Here is a 17,134-nt window from a genome sequence, read left to right as displayed (position 1 = left end):
GGAATGATCTGTAATGTGGTCTCCATATAAAAATCCTTCATTTCTTCATCACTAGTATTTGTTGTCGGCGCATATACCTGAATCAGGTGAATATCCATTGGGTTAGCTCTTATGTGGAGGCAGATTATTCTCGTTAACAACATCATATCCAAGGATCGAGTTCACATATTTCTTATTTATCCAGAAGCCAACACCCCTATGTTTCCCCTTCCTCGGCGCTCGAGAAGCAGAGACAGTTCCCGTTAGCTGTAGTGAAGTGGCCAGAATGCTTACAGTGTGTCTCAGCCAATCCAGCTATGGCTATGTTAGCATTGGATAGCTCGTTCTCCAAAATGATGAGTTTACCTATTTGTAGTAAGCCTCTCACATTCCATGTTCCAAGGCGGATTTCCTTTCTAGTTTTGATTTCCACACTAGTAACCGATTTTCCACAGGGAACCTGGTGGACTAATTTCCTGCGGCCGGTCGCATATTTAACATTGTTCACCCCGGAAAAATTAAGCGCTGGGTGCCCGCAGTGTTGTGAGACGGGCCGGGTTTTCTCGCTCATGCGCGGCCATAATGGCTGTTAGCAGTGATGTATCTATCTGTAGTGAAGAGGTGGTAGGAGATAGGGCGCTGACGGTTGACACTCTTGGCGGGAAGACTAGAAGAGATATGTAATATATATTTAATAATACAATATATATGTATATATATATATATATAATTGTGCATATGTATGCTGTATTATTAATTATATATTACAAATTTTTCCTTATATTACAAAAAATTTTGCAGAATTATGTGATCATGGTACATCTTTTTATCTGTACATATACCTCACTGATGCTATGTCCGCCGCGCATGCGCGAGAAAACCCGACCCGTCTCACAACACTGGGTGCCCGCCGGAGGGCAAACCCTATCCGAGGCCTCGTTAAGGTTCATCACTCATAAATGCTCATGGGAAAAATACACAAAATAACAGACAAATAAATAATGGACAAAATTATAATAATCGATATAATTTCGGTAACTCATCAAATAACTAGAATAGTAATAACGGCCAATTCAATAATCATTTAAATTACTAAGACCAAGCAAAGAGCGCGCAACATCAAGACCAATTCTCAAGTCGCGCGATTTACAGGGTCGAAACGGAATTCGAACATTCACAATTGAACAATTTCCCGAAATGTCATCTCCATTCCCTTCGACGAACTTAGACACTTACAAGGGGACACTATATCCAGTACATCGAGAATCTGGATGCCAGTTTTTTTGGTGATTCTAGAGGCTAAAAAAAGATATACGTGTCTTGGCGTTTTGTCAAATGCTCCATAGTTTTCGAGTTTAATTTTTTCAAAAAAAAAAAAAAAACGAAAAGTCCAGCAGCGATTTAAGAGCCGTCCCGTTAGTAAGTTCACCAACCAGCCCGAGGTGGCCCTAAAGTCCTTGCTTCGTAACTCGTAGATCGCAAGTTCGATCTCGTGTCGTAACTTTTTTTTTTGTTTTAACTTGCTAGTTTTATATATATATATATTATTTAAATTTTATTTATATTTAAAAATTTTATTTACTATTTTATTATTATCAATGCTATATGTGTTTGCTTATTCTGTTCTTTTTTATTTATTTCAAAATACATATTCGGTAGACATTTGCAAAAGAACTTCATTAATTATCAGTTTAATTAATTATACATATACAATACAAATACATTGGAAAGGGAAATAAGAAGAGATAAATATCAGAATTTGTTTACAAATTTCATTTATTGATTATCATATACAGAACATATACTGGAGTGATATGCATCGTAAAAACAGTTGAAACAAATAAATCGGCGACAATTTGCGCAATGGATGAAAGAAAGTACCTCACATGTACATTTATTTTTTCTTACTTCTGATGGAAAACAGACCTGATTAACGTTTGCGAAAACGTTTCTTGTCGGAATTAATTTTGACGCAAACCACGCGTACTCGATCATGTTATTAAATAAGTTTGAAGAAAGTTGCGAGTGAATTAATGGGTGTATTTTGATAGCATCTTCGCGCGAAGAGAGCTGTCGGTTACTTTACAGAACTTCCACAGAATTTTGAATTCTTTTGATAAAATTCTCCGCTTGCCGAAACAAGTACACGTCACATGATTGACAGTATGGCGTGCAGTGTGGAGGAATAATTTCTACCATTGAAGTACAATTGCCTTCATCATCAGTAAAGACACTGTTGAAGTGTGCTGTGTCTGTCTGTCCTCCCCATGAATCCAAAATGAGCAGAAACTCCTCTTAGTTGCAATAGGGCTTGATGATGTGATCGACGAATTCACCAAAGTGGGCTTTCGTCAATTTTCCCGATTTTGAGGCGGTAACATGTACATTGCCATATATTTTTGATATCGTTTTGATCGCTTCCGAGACACGAGGACCAAACGTTCCCTTCGGTTCCTGCATACATAAAAATACTTTTGGCAAAACTTTTCCTGAAGCAGTTATTGCATATTGGGCCGTATAAGAATGCGTAATTTTATTAAAATCACCCAAAAAAACTTCTGTAGTTTTTTTGCCTTTATCGGGGAGAATTCGTCGCACATCAACGCGATACTCGCAACCAGTTTGATCGGTGTTAATAATGAAGTCCCTTTGAAATTTTACAGTTTGTTTAGCGATGCGGTTTTGAAATTTTTTCGCTTCCTTTAATATTTGTGATATATCTAACGCATTTTTCGATTTAATGTATCGAGTCACTTTTCTTTGCCGAATCCTAAATGTTGATTTAAATTTGATTACCCATGACTCGGATGCTGCAAACTGGAAATTTTCAAATTGTACTGCTGCTTGGGAAGCCCATTCTCTCAACATCCTCGTTGTTACTGGCTTCTTTTCCTTCCTTCTCGAAAACGGTCGAGGGTCCATTTGTTTATTATATCGTACTTTTCTTTATTGTCACTACCACGCTCGATGTCTTGACGCCATGCAGTTAACTGACTTTTACTTTTGTGCCCTTCCTCCACGTTCGTGAATGGTCTTCAAACTCCACTTTGAGTGTTCTCTTACCATATTGACGATTTTTATTTTTGTTTCTAATGGAATGAAATCCACGCCATCTTCCGCTTCTTGCTTTCCGGTTTTGTAATCACTTTCTGCCTGCGAGAGAGCTGACGTGCGGATGAATATGTGCTAGAAGTATCTGCTTTCTCCAACGATGAATCGCATAGTGCCGGTTCTTCTAATTCGTCTGCCGAAACATCTTCCTCCGGAAGAAAAAGATCGTGATCTTCGTAGAAATCTAAGTCCTTCATAACATCAATACAGGCTTCGGCCATTTTCTTCCCCAGCAATATTGCTTTATTGCTAGTAATGACATTATTCGGAGTTCCTTCGCAAATATTTAAGGACTCTAACGTATTAGCACAAACTCTCAAACCGTCTGTAATGTCTTGTTTTACATAAGATACCATAAATGAAAGGTCTTCTTCATGAGTACTACTTTTGCTTGTAGATGTTTTATCAACGGCATTTTTAATTTCGGAGATTTTGGAAATGCACTTTTTTCGCTCATCAGATATAATCTTTACGTGCGACTGCAGCTATTTGCAAGACTGACGCCAATGAACTGATTCCACTGACGGAACCAGTGCTTTATGTTCTCACATCGGTATTCCCCTACCTTGAAGCCGGAGGAAAAATCATCTTCCTCGCCGGGATGCACGGCAGAACGAAGGAGCGGCCACGAGTCAGCAGCGGAAGCCGGTCCAACAACATCCACACCGAAAGTGATCCAGAGGCTTAGAGTCGTGAGGACCGAACACCGGGAAGACGACAGCAGAGGCGCAGCCAAGGTGGCGATCTTGCAACGCTGCAACCAGGAGGAGACAGGCGACGACAGCGGAGCGGAGCCTGATGTAAATAAAGATATTTAGACTAAGGGCAAAGTGCAAAAAAGTGCACATAAAGGCAAAATGCCAAGGCTAATGATTAGCTAACTTTATTATTTTAACTAAACGCGCGAATCATCGAAGGACCGTCCGAGCGCGAAAGGCAATAACGCATGTAAAGGCGTGTAGCGAGATCGCGAATGAGTGATATATATTTTATTATCTTATCTTTATATTTTATTTGTTATCTCATGTAACGACAGGCCAGAGTAGGTCAAAAGCGAGAATGACTAACGGCAATAGCGAAGCTCGAGCGAAAAGTCAGGAAAACGCGTAAAGGGCAGAAAAGTGCAACGTGATTGTACTTTCCACTTATGGAAAATCTGCACTTTCCCACACTTTCAGTGGGAACGCGGCCAATCAGTTATGTTCAGTATTTTAAGTTAATATATGGTTTGTTTACAGTGCGATAAGGGTGGAGAACCCAAGAAAGGCGCACAAATATAATTTTATAATATAGTTTATTGATAGCGTAAGCGCGAGATGTGCGGCGCAGAAGGCGCATGCGTCGAGCCGCCGAAGGCGTGAACGTAGTGGGAGAACCCAGTAGTGGGAAGACTCATATATAAAGAGCGAGCGAAGAAAGACGAGGGAAGTCTTACGCCGGTCAAACAATCAGACAAGTTGAACTTTTCTATTAGTTCGAATAATAACCAGCGAAGTCCATAACGGCACATAGCCACAATCGCGACGCGAGATTAAATTCGTGATTCGACAAGTGCGAGCAAAAATAACCAATCTCTGTGAAACCGAGAATTCGCGAAGTGCGCAGTCACGCAACCGAATTGCGTCAAAGATTGTATTGTAATATCGAGAATCGAAAGATTCCGAGTGTAGCCTGAAATATTTAAATATATTTATATTTTTTATTATTGTTATAAAAAATATCAGTGCTGTGAAATTTACTTACCCTGGTGAAATCCCGCGATCCTGGAAGTCCATAGTTTTTCTTGGTGTCCTTGGTGATCCTGGTATCCCGCGAAGACCTGAAACAAAAGAAAAGGGACTAATTAAAAACAGGAAGGTGATAAAGGTAGGTGAAAATTAGCATACTTAACTGGGTGAGATAATTGCGTCATCCAGACTTGTGCGAACGTGTCGAGGCGGCCATCTTGGAAACGGTTGGTCGACACAAAGGAACTGCGTAATTACGGCGGCCATCTTGACAGATGTTGGATGGAGACAAAGGACAAGTGCGCAGTATCTGAAACAAAGGCATTCCTTGTTCATTGGAGGATATATGAACTGGCGATCGTTTATCTAAGGTAAGAGATACCTAAATTTAACTACTCTGTAGGTCTCGTCGAGTCAGTGTCCGATCACAGTGAATATTAGCCTGCGCGTTTAACTTTCTGACAACCGCGGATTTGTAATCTGAACGAAGTCTGATAGCGATATATTGCGCGAGTGCGGTGTCTGAGGTGAAAGCCCGTTGAGTAGCGATTCTGCTAGCCAGTAAACGAAACCCTAACAGTAGGAAATTCGAGTCTGGCGACCGTGACAGGACTCTGTCGTAACAAGTGACGTTAGTTTCGGTAAATAGTGTACACGCGAACGCGAAAGCGGTTTCGACAAAAACGTGACGCTATTCGAAACGTAGCGGCGCGACGGAGAAAAAGTCGAACGTTTAGCGCAAATAGAATTATTCTGAACAATACGGTAAAGCGGGAATAATGACGGACAAAAATGACAAAGACATAAGAGAGACGGGAGATCGCGAAGCCGGAAAAATCCCGTTAGTAACTAGATCGCTGACGTACGGAAAAGGTAACAACGCGAGCGACGACAAAGAAAACGACTCTCAAGGAGGAGTTGATCGTCAAGAACGCGGAAGTACAAATGTTATGCGATCAGGTGGAAAAAATGAATAAGCGCGTAGCGGAAATAACGAGAGCGCGTGATAATGATTCGGTTTACAGTAGCGAACCGGAAAAGGAGAGAAGAGTAGTAGATGAAGGACTCAGCGTTACGCGAATTGTGCCGACGTATGGAAACAATCGAGAAACGCGTGCGAAAAAACCCGAGCGAAGTAGAAAGCAGAGAGCCGGAAGATAGTGAATCCGGTAGTAAGATGTCTGACGACGAACGAGAAACGGGAAACGCGAATCGAAATACGGTAACGGTTAACGAGAACGCGAACATTGTAGCTAAATTACCAGGCGGAGGATGGTTAAAAAACCCGTTCAAAGATTTGAAATTTACGGGAAAAACCGACACACAAAATCCCATGAGATTTATACAGCAATTCGAGAAAATAGCCGAATACGAGGGTGTAGATAGACACGAACAGCTGTACTAGTAATATATGGGCATTAGGGTGGTCGTTAAATGGAAGATCATGTTGGATGGTCATAAATCAGCTCCAAATGTAGAAAAAATAATTCTCTAATTTTTTCAGATTTTTATTTTCAGCTCTGAGTCTCCCTGTTTGCACGTGGATATTTTCCATTTAAAAAAATACCAATTTAAGTAATTTTTAGATTAAAAATAGAATCAACAAACCTGATTTAAATAAGTTTCGCTGCCGTGAGGTATAGCATGAAATTGTATACGGGGTATTTCACTCGAGTTGTGTTATGTTATATTCTTATATCAATTCATTTATTTATTCATTTATATGTTATTTAAATATTATTTATATGATATTTTTTAATAATTTGAAAAAAAATACTAATTTACTTCAGTTCTAGATGGAGTCAGCTGCAAAAGTAGTGAACAAAATTATTCAATTTTTCATAAAAGATAGTCAAAAATCGTATATGGGCTATTCCACACGAGTCGTGGGTGTTTTTAATTCAGTTAATTATTTTTTATCCATTTTTCAAGCAATATAACGACGTATCTTATATTTTTTTGAATCTTCCTTGAACTTTAAATCGTCGTTATTTTCGATTATATAGGAAAAAGATGTGTAGGGAATTCCATTCCAGTGCTCAATGATTAAGCGCAAATTTTCGATAATTTTTTTTTTTTTTTTTAGAAAAAAATTAATAACAGAAAAAAAAATTGATGACAGAAGCAGCTGCAGAACTGTGGTGTTAAGATATTAAGCTCTCATGTGAAATACCTAAAACAAAAGCCCAATGTATCATCAGGACTACCAATACAAGAAAATAAGCTATATTAAAAAAGAATACAAAAAAAAATTATATCTTCAACAAAAAAAAATCAATAGAAAATAATAAATTAATCGATATATTGATTACTCCGTAAAATAATAATTTAAATTTTTTCACTCGATTTGTGTGTAGTATAACACACACAACTCGAGTGAAATATCTCATATACGATGTTTTACTATTTTCACGGCAATGAAACGTATTTCATAAAATGTCGCTATTTTAGACTAGAACTAACTTAAATAAATATTTTTTAAATGAAAAAGAAAATTACGTGCCAACAGGGAGACTCAGGACTCAAAATAAAAATCTGAAAAAATTAGAGATTTTTTTTCTTCACATTTAAAGCCGATTTACGACTATCCAACATTAAAATTCTGAAAAAACCCATATAACGACCACCCTAATGGGCATGCATGGCCCGTCATAATAAACCCCCACCACTCGGCCACTGGCGCCGTCCCCCCACCACTCGGTCACTGACGCTGTCAGACATGGCCCGTCAAACTAACCCCTCCCCACCACTCGGCCGCGGACTCTAGAGAGGGGGATGGTGGGGGGAATGCCGATTGGTCACGCCGGTGAGATAAAAAAGGGTAATAAAATGTATTTGCATAGGTCCCGGTGCGTCGAAGAAAATCTTCGATAATAATTACGGTAAGAAATAATTGAAAAGGAAGAGATTACGCAATATTATATTTAAGTAGACGACTAATGACATGACAGAGGGGTAACAAAATTATCCGACAAAATAACGATAAAATACTGAAGTCGCCGTGGTATACCGAAATCTTTGTAGGGAGTATGACATCCCCGGCTATCTCTTACAGTAGAGCGAATGGGCCCGGCGTCCATGTATAGCGCTGAAAAAATTAACCGCAAGCATTTATTTCGGCCGAGCGCTTACTCAGCGTCGCATTGCCAGATATCGTTGGTAACAAAGGAAACAAAAAGATATACAAAAAATACAATCGGCCAGCGTCCGTAATTATGCCTAACCGATTACTCAACGTCACATTGACGGGTACTATCGGCACCTCAGGTAACAATAAGAGTTCTAATAAAAAACACGTGCATTAGCATTCTAGTAAACAATATAGTTAGGAAGTGCAGCATGGACATTTGTTGGATAATAAAACAGATATGATCAGGCATGGGAGTCTGAGACATAATATTGAGACAGCTGCTGTTATCGAGGTCATAAATTACGCTTTAAAGTTTTTTAAAAGATCGAGTTTCTGTTTTGCTATGAGGTTAGAGAATGAGAAAAATAACAAAAAAATACAATTAAAAAAGTTTCACACACATTTATTATTACTAATTCTTCATATAATTGATATTACAAATACATAATGTTTAAAACGATACATAAAAGTATTTTATTGAAATTACTGAATTACATATGATATCAGCTAGCAACTACGTTAAAACGTTTCTTACTTCAACGAAGAAAAATTTGCGAAATAAATGTACGACTAATCGGTCGTTGCGTTCGCAATTTTCGGTAAAAAGAGTAAGAAACTGATTAAGATCGTAACCGACAGACATATAATATAGAAATACACAACTATATTGTCCGCAAGTTTGTGAAAAAAATCCTTGTAGTTGTCGAGTGTTCCATCGGTGGATGATGGAGTTTCGCCGAAGACGAAGGAGAAATCCGGGCTCCAGGGGTGGTATTCCATAGATGTCGAAGTACGAGGGTGGTTTGAAAAGTCCGTGCAAAAATGAAAACTACTTAATTTTTCGGGATAAACTTTTTTTATTTTTCAACGTAGTCTCCTTTTAGGCTTATACACTTCGTCCAACGCTGCTCCAGTTTGTTGATCCCTTCCAAATAATAAGATTGGTCCAACTCTGCAAAATAGGCATTCGTTTCCGCAATCACCTCCTCGTTTGAATAAAATCTCTTTCCCCCCAGCCATTTCTTCATATTGGGGAACAAGTAGTAGTCCGAGGGAGCCAAATCTGGAGAATAGGGGGGATGCGGAACGAGTTGGAACCTTAATTCCATCAATTTTGCGGCTACAACTACAGATGAGTGAGCTGTCGTGATGTGCGTTGTCGTGATGGAAAAGGACTTTTTTATGGGCCAATCGTGGACGTTTTTCTTGCAGCTCGATTTTCAAACGGTCCAATAACGATGAATAATATGCACCTGTAATAGTTTTGCCCTTTTCCAAATAGTCGATGAGGATTATTCCTTGCGAATCCCAAAAGACAGTCGCCATAACTTTCCCGGCCGAAAGAACGGTCTTCGCCTTCTTTGGTGCAGACTCCCCGCTGGCAACCCATTGTTTGGACTGTTCCTTGGTCTCAGGCGTGTAGTGGTGTATCCATGTTTCGTCCACAGTGACGAAACGACGCTTAAAGTCCTGTGGATTCCGCTGAAACAGCTGCAAACCGTCCTTGGAACACCTCACACGATTTCGTTTATTGTCAACTGTGAGCAATCGCGGCACACATCTTGCGAATAGCTTTTTCATGCCCAAATGTTGATGCAAAATATTATGTACCCGTTCACTCGAGATGCCCACAGCACTAGCAATCTCGCGCACCTTCACTCTTCTATCATCCATCATCATATCATGGATTTTATCAATGATTTCTGGAGTGTGACCTCAATAGGGCGTCCAGAACGTTCAGCGTCACTTGTGCTCATATGGCCACTCCGAAAATTTTGAAACCACTTATAAACTGTTCTAATCGAAGGTGCAGATTCACCATAATGTTTATCAAGCTTCTCCTTAGTCTTCTGAGGCGATTTGCCTTTCATAAAGTAATGTTTTATCAACACACGAAATTCTCTTTCATCCATTTTTTGGAAATCACTCGACTTTCTCGATTCAAACGAACACCAAACACAGAGAAATAGACCGATCTGGCTGAAACTTGGTGTGTGTTCTTCCAAGAGATGCTACTAACTAAAAATAACCCCGATACGCACCAGTGGTGCCATCTCTCTGACTTTGCACGGACTTTTCAAACCACCCTCGTAGGTGCCTGTTCCGTGTTCATCGAGGGAAAAGGCTACCCAATGTTCTCCAGGTCGATTATGATCGTCTGTATTAGCGACGATAGCCGTTGACCTCGTTCACATCCTCGGAACTCTGTCTGCGGGATAGACACCCACATGCCTGACATCGATATGGCGTAATGCTCGTAGAATTTCGCAAGAGTTCATTTTTTTGGTACAAAGACGAACGCGTGGATCCTGGTATTATTTGAATAACTTCGGTTTTTATTTCTCCCGCTGTAACGTTTTCGCTCGTCGATTTGAGCTTCGCAAGTCTTTCTTCTTTTTCTTCTTCTTTTTCAATCGCCTGCTCGGCTCTCGACAATTTTTTTATCTCTAATACATTATCCGTTTGAGCTTTAATATTATGAATTAGAACGGGATTGCCATTTACGTTGCTAGCAGAATAAGCCTTGTCGCAGCTGGTTTTCACGCTTTCGTAGCTGACGTCGTCGTCGCTGTCACTCAATTGATAATTTTCGGGGGAACTACAAGTATCGGATTGACTTACGCTGAAAGTATCGCTGCTGCCGCTATTATTTTGATCGAGTAGCCAACGTTTCAATTTGTAAGCGTTATGTAACGCGCAATGAAAGATTTTTCGAATTCCGTGATGAGCGCAATATTGTCCGCACTCTTCCTCTAACATTAGATTTTTGAATGCTGGAGAGATACCTTCCAAATTATATATCTCTCTGGAAAGTAGATTTCGCAAGTAGTGAGCTTTTTCACTGCCTCTAACGTAAATGTGACGCGTGTGTCTTATAATTTCACGTAAATGCAATGTAAAATATTTTGGATTATTCTCGCCGTCGAACCATTCGATCCCATGATAATTTCGTGTGAGCCAGCAGTTTTGTCGTCTTACTTTTTCGGGTAATTCAGTGAACGGCATCATAATCCAGTGGTCAACGATCGACGCGTTAATCGCAACAACCGCGACTTTCTTGGGAAGAAACTTCTCGCTCGCATCGCGGAAGCCTTGTATGTCCATGACTATATCCATATAGCGAAGAAAAAACTTATACGTTTTTGTTGGCGAGGTTTAAGCTTTTCACGAACCGTCGACGAGAGCGTCTCGAAGGAAACTGATATTTCTTTTCGTTACAAGTTTTTTTCTCGTGAAACGCATCGGTGAATGAAAGTGGAGGAGGGTGGGGATAAGAAAAATACGTAAAAATTTTTAATTGAATATGTTGCAACAAGAGGCATACCGTGATAAAAAATTTAACCGGAAAAATCGACAATGACTTGACGAGACGAGTCGATTTCTATTACATTATCAAATTCTGCGTAAACAATACAGTTAATTGTCTCGGTGAGCGCCTTTTTGAAACGTACCTCTAATCGTAAACTACCCTGTCTCACGAGATTCCAATGACCGGCGCAATTAGCGGACAAATCTGGTGTGAGATCAAAAGCAAAACGAGTGTATCCCTTGGAATAATCATCTCTACTTATAGAATTTTCCTCGTTTAAGAAATGGATGCCAGTTCCAGAAAAGGTTTGATAAGCATTGACGTAAAGGTCCGGTTCTTCCGGCGAGAAAATCGGCTGTAATGGTCTACTAGGAATTTGTGTACCGTTTACGTACAGAGAGAAGAAATTTATGCTGTAATTTTTAAAATTAAACGGATTTAATTTTCAATCTCCATTAAATGCTTTGTTATTAACGAAACCGACTATTATTCGTTTCGGCAGTTGTCCGAGTATTACGTTATCTAATGATTCCCCCACAACACCACTGTGAATCGTAAATGTTTTAATTTCGACTCTCGTAAGCGGATATTTAGCCGTAACTTTACTCAGCATTCTAGCATGTGCGAGTAACACTCCGGCACTTAGTTTCGCTCTTCTCACTAGCAAACTGGCATCGAGAATATGTATTTTCGACATGCTGTTGCTTCCCATGAGACAAAATGAATCTTTCGAGCGGACGAGTCTTAATCTTACTTCCACGCCGTTAATTAAGAATTTGTCTTGATTGAAAACGTCGCAATGCAGATGTCCTATAAGATCTATCGCTCGCCCGTTGCGAATGTAATGGGCGCGTCTCACGAGAGCGGTATTGCCTTTCGATTCCAGCGATTCGTCCATGCGACCCGGTGTGTCCGCGTCCCATAGACACGAAGTTAGATGGGAAGTTTTTGCGGAAGAGGAATAATTTAACAATGCCTCGATGTACGCGCGGTACGCGTAAGCGTTGTTTGGAGGCGACATGAGCTTTTGATTGAAATACACGTCGATCTGATTGAAGATGGAATGAAGTAAATGATTTACAGGTCCTACGACGGTCTCTGCGGCTGCGCCGGTTGTTCCTGGAGCTCGAGCCGTTGAATCGTCGCCCGATTTCACGCGCACGCGAAGACTCAGCAGGGTTTGCGTGAGATCTAGATATTCTTCTCCGTGACCAGGGACGACGAATTCTATCGGTGAATCGTCCGAGAGAGAGGTCACGGGTTTGTAATGAATCCATTGTGAGCTCTCGATACTAGTCTGCGTAGGCGGTAAAGAAAAGAGATCAAGTTCGCTGTTTAAACACTCGTTCGAATGCGTGTGAAGAAAAGACATACTTCACTGACAATTGTTTCGTTGTCTTCGTCGTGGTTAAATGTGCGTGAATTAAAATAGCGTTGCTTAAGAAAATATATCAGATACTGTACGTTTTTTGCCAATTTTACGTCGTTTCGCAGTTGTGTTGAGTCTTTTTACTCTCGTACGGATTTTCTTCCTCTTATTCTTCGAAGATTTCGTTTTCTTTTTTGCCTTGATTTTCGATAAACTTTTCTTATTCGAGCGACGACGTTTAACGATGCGCGTGTGAAGCCCGGCAAAGGGGAAATGAGCTACGTGTATTTTCGCATCCGATTTATATCCCGAACCTTTCATGAGGCTAGTTATTTTTTCTTTAGCCTGTCTTTTGAGATTGTTACGCGATTCTTTAAAACGATGTTTGGCCGCTACCTTGAACGGTGTATTGTTTTCTACATCATCGATTACATTAACGACCGCGCGTAAAACTTCTTTACACACAACCCTCGCAGCAACACCTAGATAAGGCAGCACGCGTCTGAATAAGCCTCCGAGAAAACTCCCGATACCGTGCCCTCGTTGATAGGGCGATCCGGCGAAAACTCGTGGAATTTCCACCGCGAGCTCCTCCGTTCTGTAATTCGTCGTAATACGTCGAATAATAATCCATCAGCAGAGAAAGAACGAACAAATTTTCTTTTCTTTTCTTTACCCTTTGCCGTTTTCTCCGTCATATACGCCGAGTATTCTTATGATATCTAATCGATACGTCTAAAGTGCAATGTCACCGTCAGAGTCCCGAATTCGAATGGTATACTTTGACCTAGCTGATCTCTTATATCTATTTCGATCGTACGGAAACACGTTTGACGCAGCGTGATGTATTGAGCGGGTGAGAAATGTCTTATTTGAGTTGATGCGAACGCGTAATCATTTCGCGAGTCGAGCGCGACTATTCGAAGAAGGGGAGATTGTACATCGCCGGTAATATAAGGTTCGCAAATGTCGCAATAGACAAAGAGCTTGTCGGGAATACCTCGTGACAAACTACCTGGTTCGTCACCTATTAACATACGCGAGTCCCTGAGCTCGTAAAATAACAGTGAATGCATCTCTTCATCATAAATCCATGTTGGTAAAACGTCAGGTATAACGGAACTACTTTCGATATTAACGAGCTGTTCGTTGTTATTGTGCATTTTGATACCGATTTCATTATAAAACCACGTGGGCAACGGAGTTGGTACAGCGGGCTCACTATCGAGTTGAACAAGGTCTTTACGCTTGATGTGCATATCAAAGCCGAGTATGCGGCGAAGTTTGTCGGAAAAATTTACATAATGCGTCATACTACAATTTTTTTCTTCGCAGTCAAGTTTCATGAAAACTTTACCTCCCATGAAGTTGACGAAATGCCAAACGATATGCGAATCGACAGATTTAGCAGCGTGATTCACACACGCTATAATATCGCGCATACTTGAGTAAATACCCGCGGGTACCTGAGATTTCATAGCCTTACCCGTCTTATCGCGTTCGTTAATATCGATGAATCTGATTAATCCTTCATTATCCTGTATATGTAAAAAACTACACGGAAACTGAATCTCAGTGAGCGCCACTTCCCAACGTCCGTGTAATTCTATACGCTGGGGTAATTCAGTGGTGAAACACGAGGTTGTATTTTCCGGAAAGTAACGCATGATACTATTGCTCGGAAGAATCATGTAAAATTCTTCTCCCCTCATTTTGACTCAAAGATCTTAAATTCGATGCGGGAATCCAAGAATTGAATTTAGAGGGATAACCTTGCCAACTAACTAATATTTGTTTATTGTTACCGCGTCCTCTGCTCTTTATTACCCGATCGACGATAAATTCTTCCTCTTGTAAATCTTTATTGACCGGAGTTAATTCTTGTTCGTAAAAAATTCCGTCTATATCCTCGCCTGTTAAATCGCTTAGTTCGTATACGAGGAGTTTCCTCCATTCGAGAACGCGGTGAATTCGAAATATTTCTTCGCTCCACTTTGCCTCGTATCCTTCCTCAAACACTATTTTTGCCCTTTTGCCCTATATATGACACGCACGAGTTCGCCCACGTTATATTTAGCCTTCTGCTTAGCGTCGCAATTTTTTTTCTTCTTCTCTTTGTTGTCCTTCCATCGACGATTTATATTTTCACACGCGATACGAGCATTTTCCCGCGTAACGGCTGCGGGTTGCATTTTAATAGATGTATGACGAGTATGGTTGTAAGCGCGAACGATATCTTGTAAAACATCGATGTAGCGTCGCGTATTTTTATGTGTAAAATAACGCCACATCCGTTCCTTGAGCGTTCTATTAAATCGCTCCACTACAGCTGCTTTAACATCGGGATTACGGGCTACGCGAAAACGAATGCCTTTTTCTTTTAAAAATTTCTATACAGCCTGGGCTATAAATTCTTTACCTTTATCCGTCTGCAGGTAAACAGGTTGACGTTTTTTGTTTCTCAAAAGTACACGTTGAAAGGCTTTTGTCACACAGGTAGCTGTTTTGTCGCGTAACTGTTCTACCCAAACGAATTTATTAAGAACATCGATAATTATCAATAAATAAGAATATCCGTCATTATAGCTCTTGAGATTACGAAGATCGATCAAATCTGACTCCCATAAATCGTCGATATTTATTACATTATAATGTAAACGTGGAAATTTTCGACGTACTGGACGATGCAGCGTATACGCATCTTGCGATTTAAGCCATTCAATGACATAGTTACGCGTAAAATTTGGTTTAGCAGCTCGAGATAAATTCTCCGTCGCGGAATAGCCGGCATAGTGTGAGGGAACGTAATACAATTTTTCGAGTTTCATTATTTGAGTGAGCTCCAATGGAATATACCTTTCTTTTTTTTAGGCGAAGAATCCGGCACTAATGTTTTATTATCGTCGCTGTCGTCAGTGGCGGATAAAAACACCGTGTCTCCTTCGGTTTCGTTTAACTCCCGACCGTATGACTTTGAACGCGACAGTGAAGTTTTCGGGATGGAGCTTCCACGTGGCAGAGTTTTTTTAATACGCAGAGATCTACGAGTGATCGTAGTCAATAAATCGCGATTCCCTATAAGACTGGAGGGTGTACCTATGTCTTGCAGTAATTGAGCAAACTGAATTCTCTCGACAGCTTTCACCGTTTTTCTCTCACGTATCGCGTCGTTTATAAGATCGCTAATATTCGACCCCGCTACAACATCACCGTCTATAGTCACGAGTCCGCGTCTATCCCAGCTAATTTTCGATGACTGAATATTTAGCAAAAATTTCAATAACGCGTTTGCTATAAAACGATAAGTTTGCGGCATACTGCTGAGTATTTCTTTGATCTTTTCCGCAGATTGAGCGCGTTTCTTCCCGAAACTACTCTCGCTAACGGTACCATCACTGCCGATTGAAGTATTTCTATGAGATTGTATTTCCATAAGGTCGTTATCAACGGGCAAATCGATATCTTTCTGATCGCCTTCGCCTCCGTCGCTGTCAACATTACTTGTGTCGTCGATGTTACCACGTGTATCCTCGCGCGAGTCATTGCGTAAGCGTTTTTTCGCTTCTCGAACAAAGTGAAGATAACGCTGAAGTACTTCTTTATACAATTTCCATCTTTCGCCTTCATCTAGAGGAGTCGTGAGGTTAAGAATATGCCACATTTCCGCGTCGAGTCGCGATAAGGGGGTTCCTGGAGTCCGTACGGTGTTATTATTATTATCGTTTTCCCCGTCAGATATCGTATTTTTTTTCTTCGGCGAGTTATCCAGGGTTATTGTAGTTTTTGTTAATTCCGGTTGTAGCTGTTGATGCTGCATTTGTTGCATTCTTTCGAGATTTTCCGTAGAAATCAGCACCATTTTTTTTGCTCTTTCCATTATTCCGTACAGCGAACAAACGCGTCTGTTTTATTCTTTTCGAACCCCGGATGTCATATTTGCAAGCTTTTTTTCACTCACCGATAAACCGGGATAATAAAGCACCGAGCAAAGGAGCGATAAGATAGGGTAAAAACCCACCGCGCTGTACTAGTAGATTTCTCTTAGTTTTCCAGTTGTCGCGTTTTAGAGCGATGCGCCGAAGAATAGATTTATGCTTGGCTAATCGCGTCTTTTCGTGATTCTTGAGCTCTACGTTACCCTCAAGCGTATTATAAATACACTCTTGAATGCACTTAATGAGATTATTGTCGGCAGAACGTAAGAACGATGATCTTTGACTTTTTTCAGATAACATAGAGTTTTTAAAAGACAGGCGTTTCTCTCGCCGATGGAACGTCTGGCAATTTTTATCGCGTTGTCGGGTGAATTTTTTGACGTCGTCGACGTCTTTTTTTGTTGTCTTTTCCCGCGTGTTACCATTACGCTAAAATTGTGCAACTGAAAAGATACGCGTGCAAGCACTCTCCTTTTATACGTCCTTCGCTACTGTTCTACTGATCGATCTACGAGGAACGTACACGTAATGCATCGTGTCGTTGGGAAAGATACACGTACGAAATCGATATTC

At 40.4% G+C, this 17,134-nt stretch overlaps 1 protein-coding gene and 1 pseudogene across 1 annotated transcript; both read right to left on the bottom strand.

Moving 5' to 3' along the window:
* Positions 1–1,755: 1,755 nt before the first annotated feature.
* On the bottom strand, positions 1,756–2,439 carry LOC145943268 (uncharacterized; annotated as a pseudogene).
* A 9,263-nt stretch (positions 2,440–11,702) lies between these two features.
* LOC145943267 (uncharacterized) lies at positions 11,703–12,629 on the bottom strand. Its single transcript, XM_083050735.1, has one exon. It carries the CDS (start codon positions 12,627–12,629, stop codon positions 11,703–11,705), a length of 927 nt encoding a protein of 308 aa, XP_082906861.1.
* Between the last annotated feature and the right edge of the window lie 4,505 nt (positions 12,630–17,134).

This window comes from Prenolepis imparis, unplaced genomic scaffold, assembly GCF_030444845.1.
Source record: "Prenolepis imparis isolate NDT839.2.m4 unplaced genomic scaffold, iyPreImpa1.0 SCAF_11, whole genome shotgun sequence".
Classification (NCBI taxonomy): Eukaryota; Metazoa; Arthropoda; class Insecta; order Hymenoptera; family Formicidae; genus Prenolepis; species Prenolepis imparis.
The sequence above is the reverse complement of the archived record's forward strand: the minus strand, read 5'-3'. Positions and strand labels throughout refer to the sequence as shown.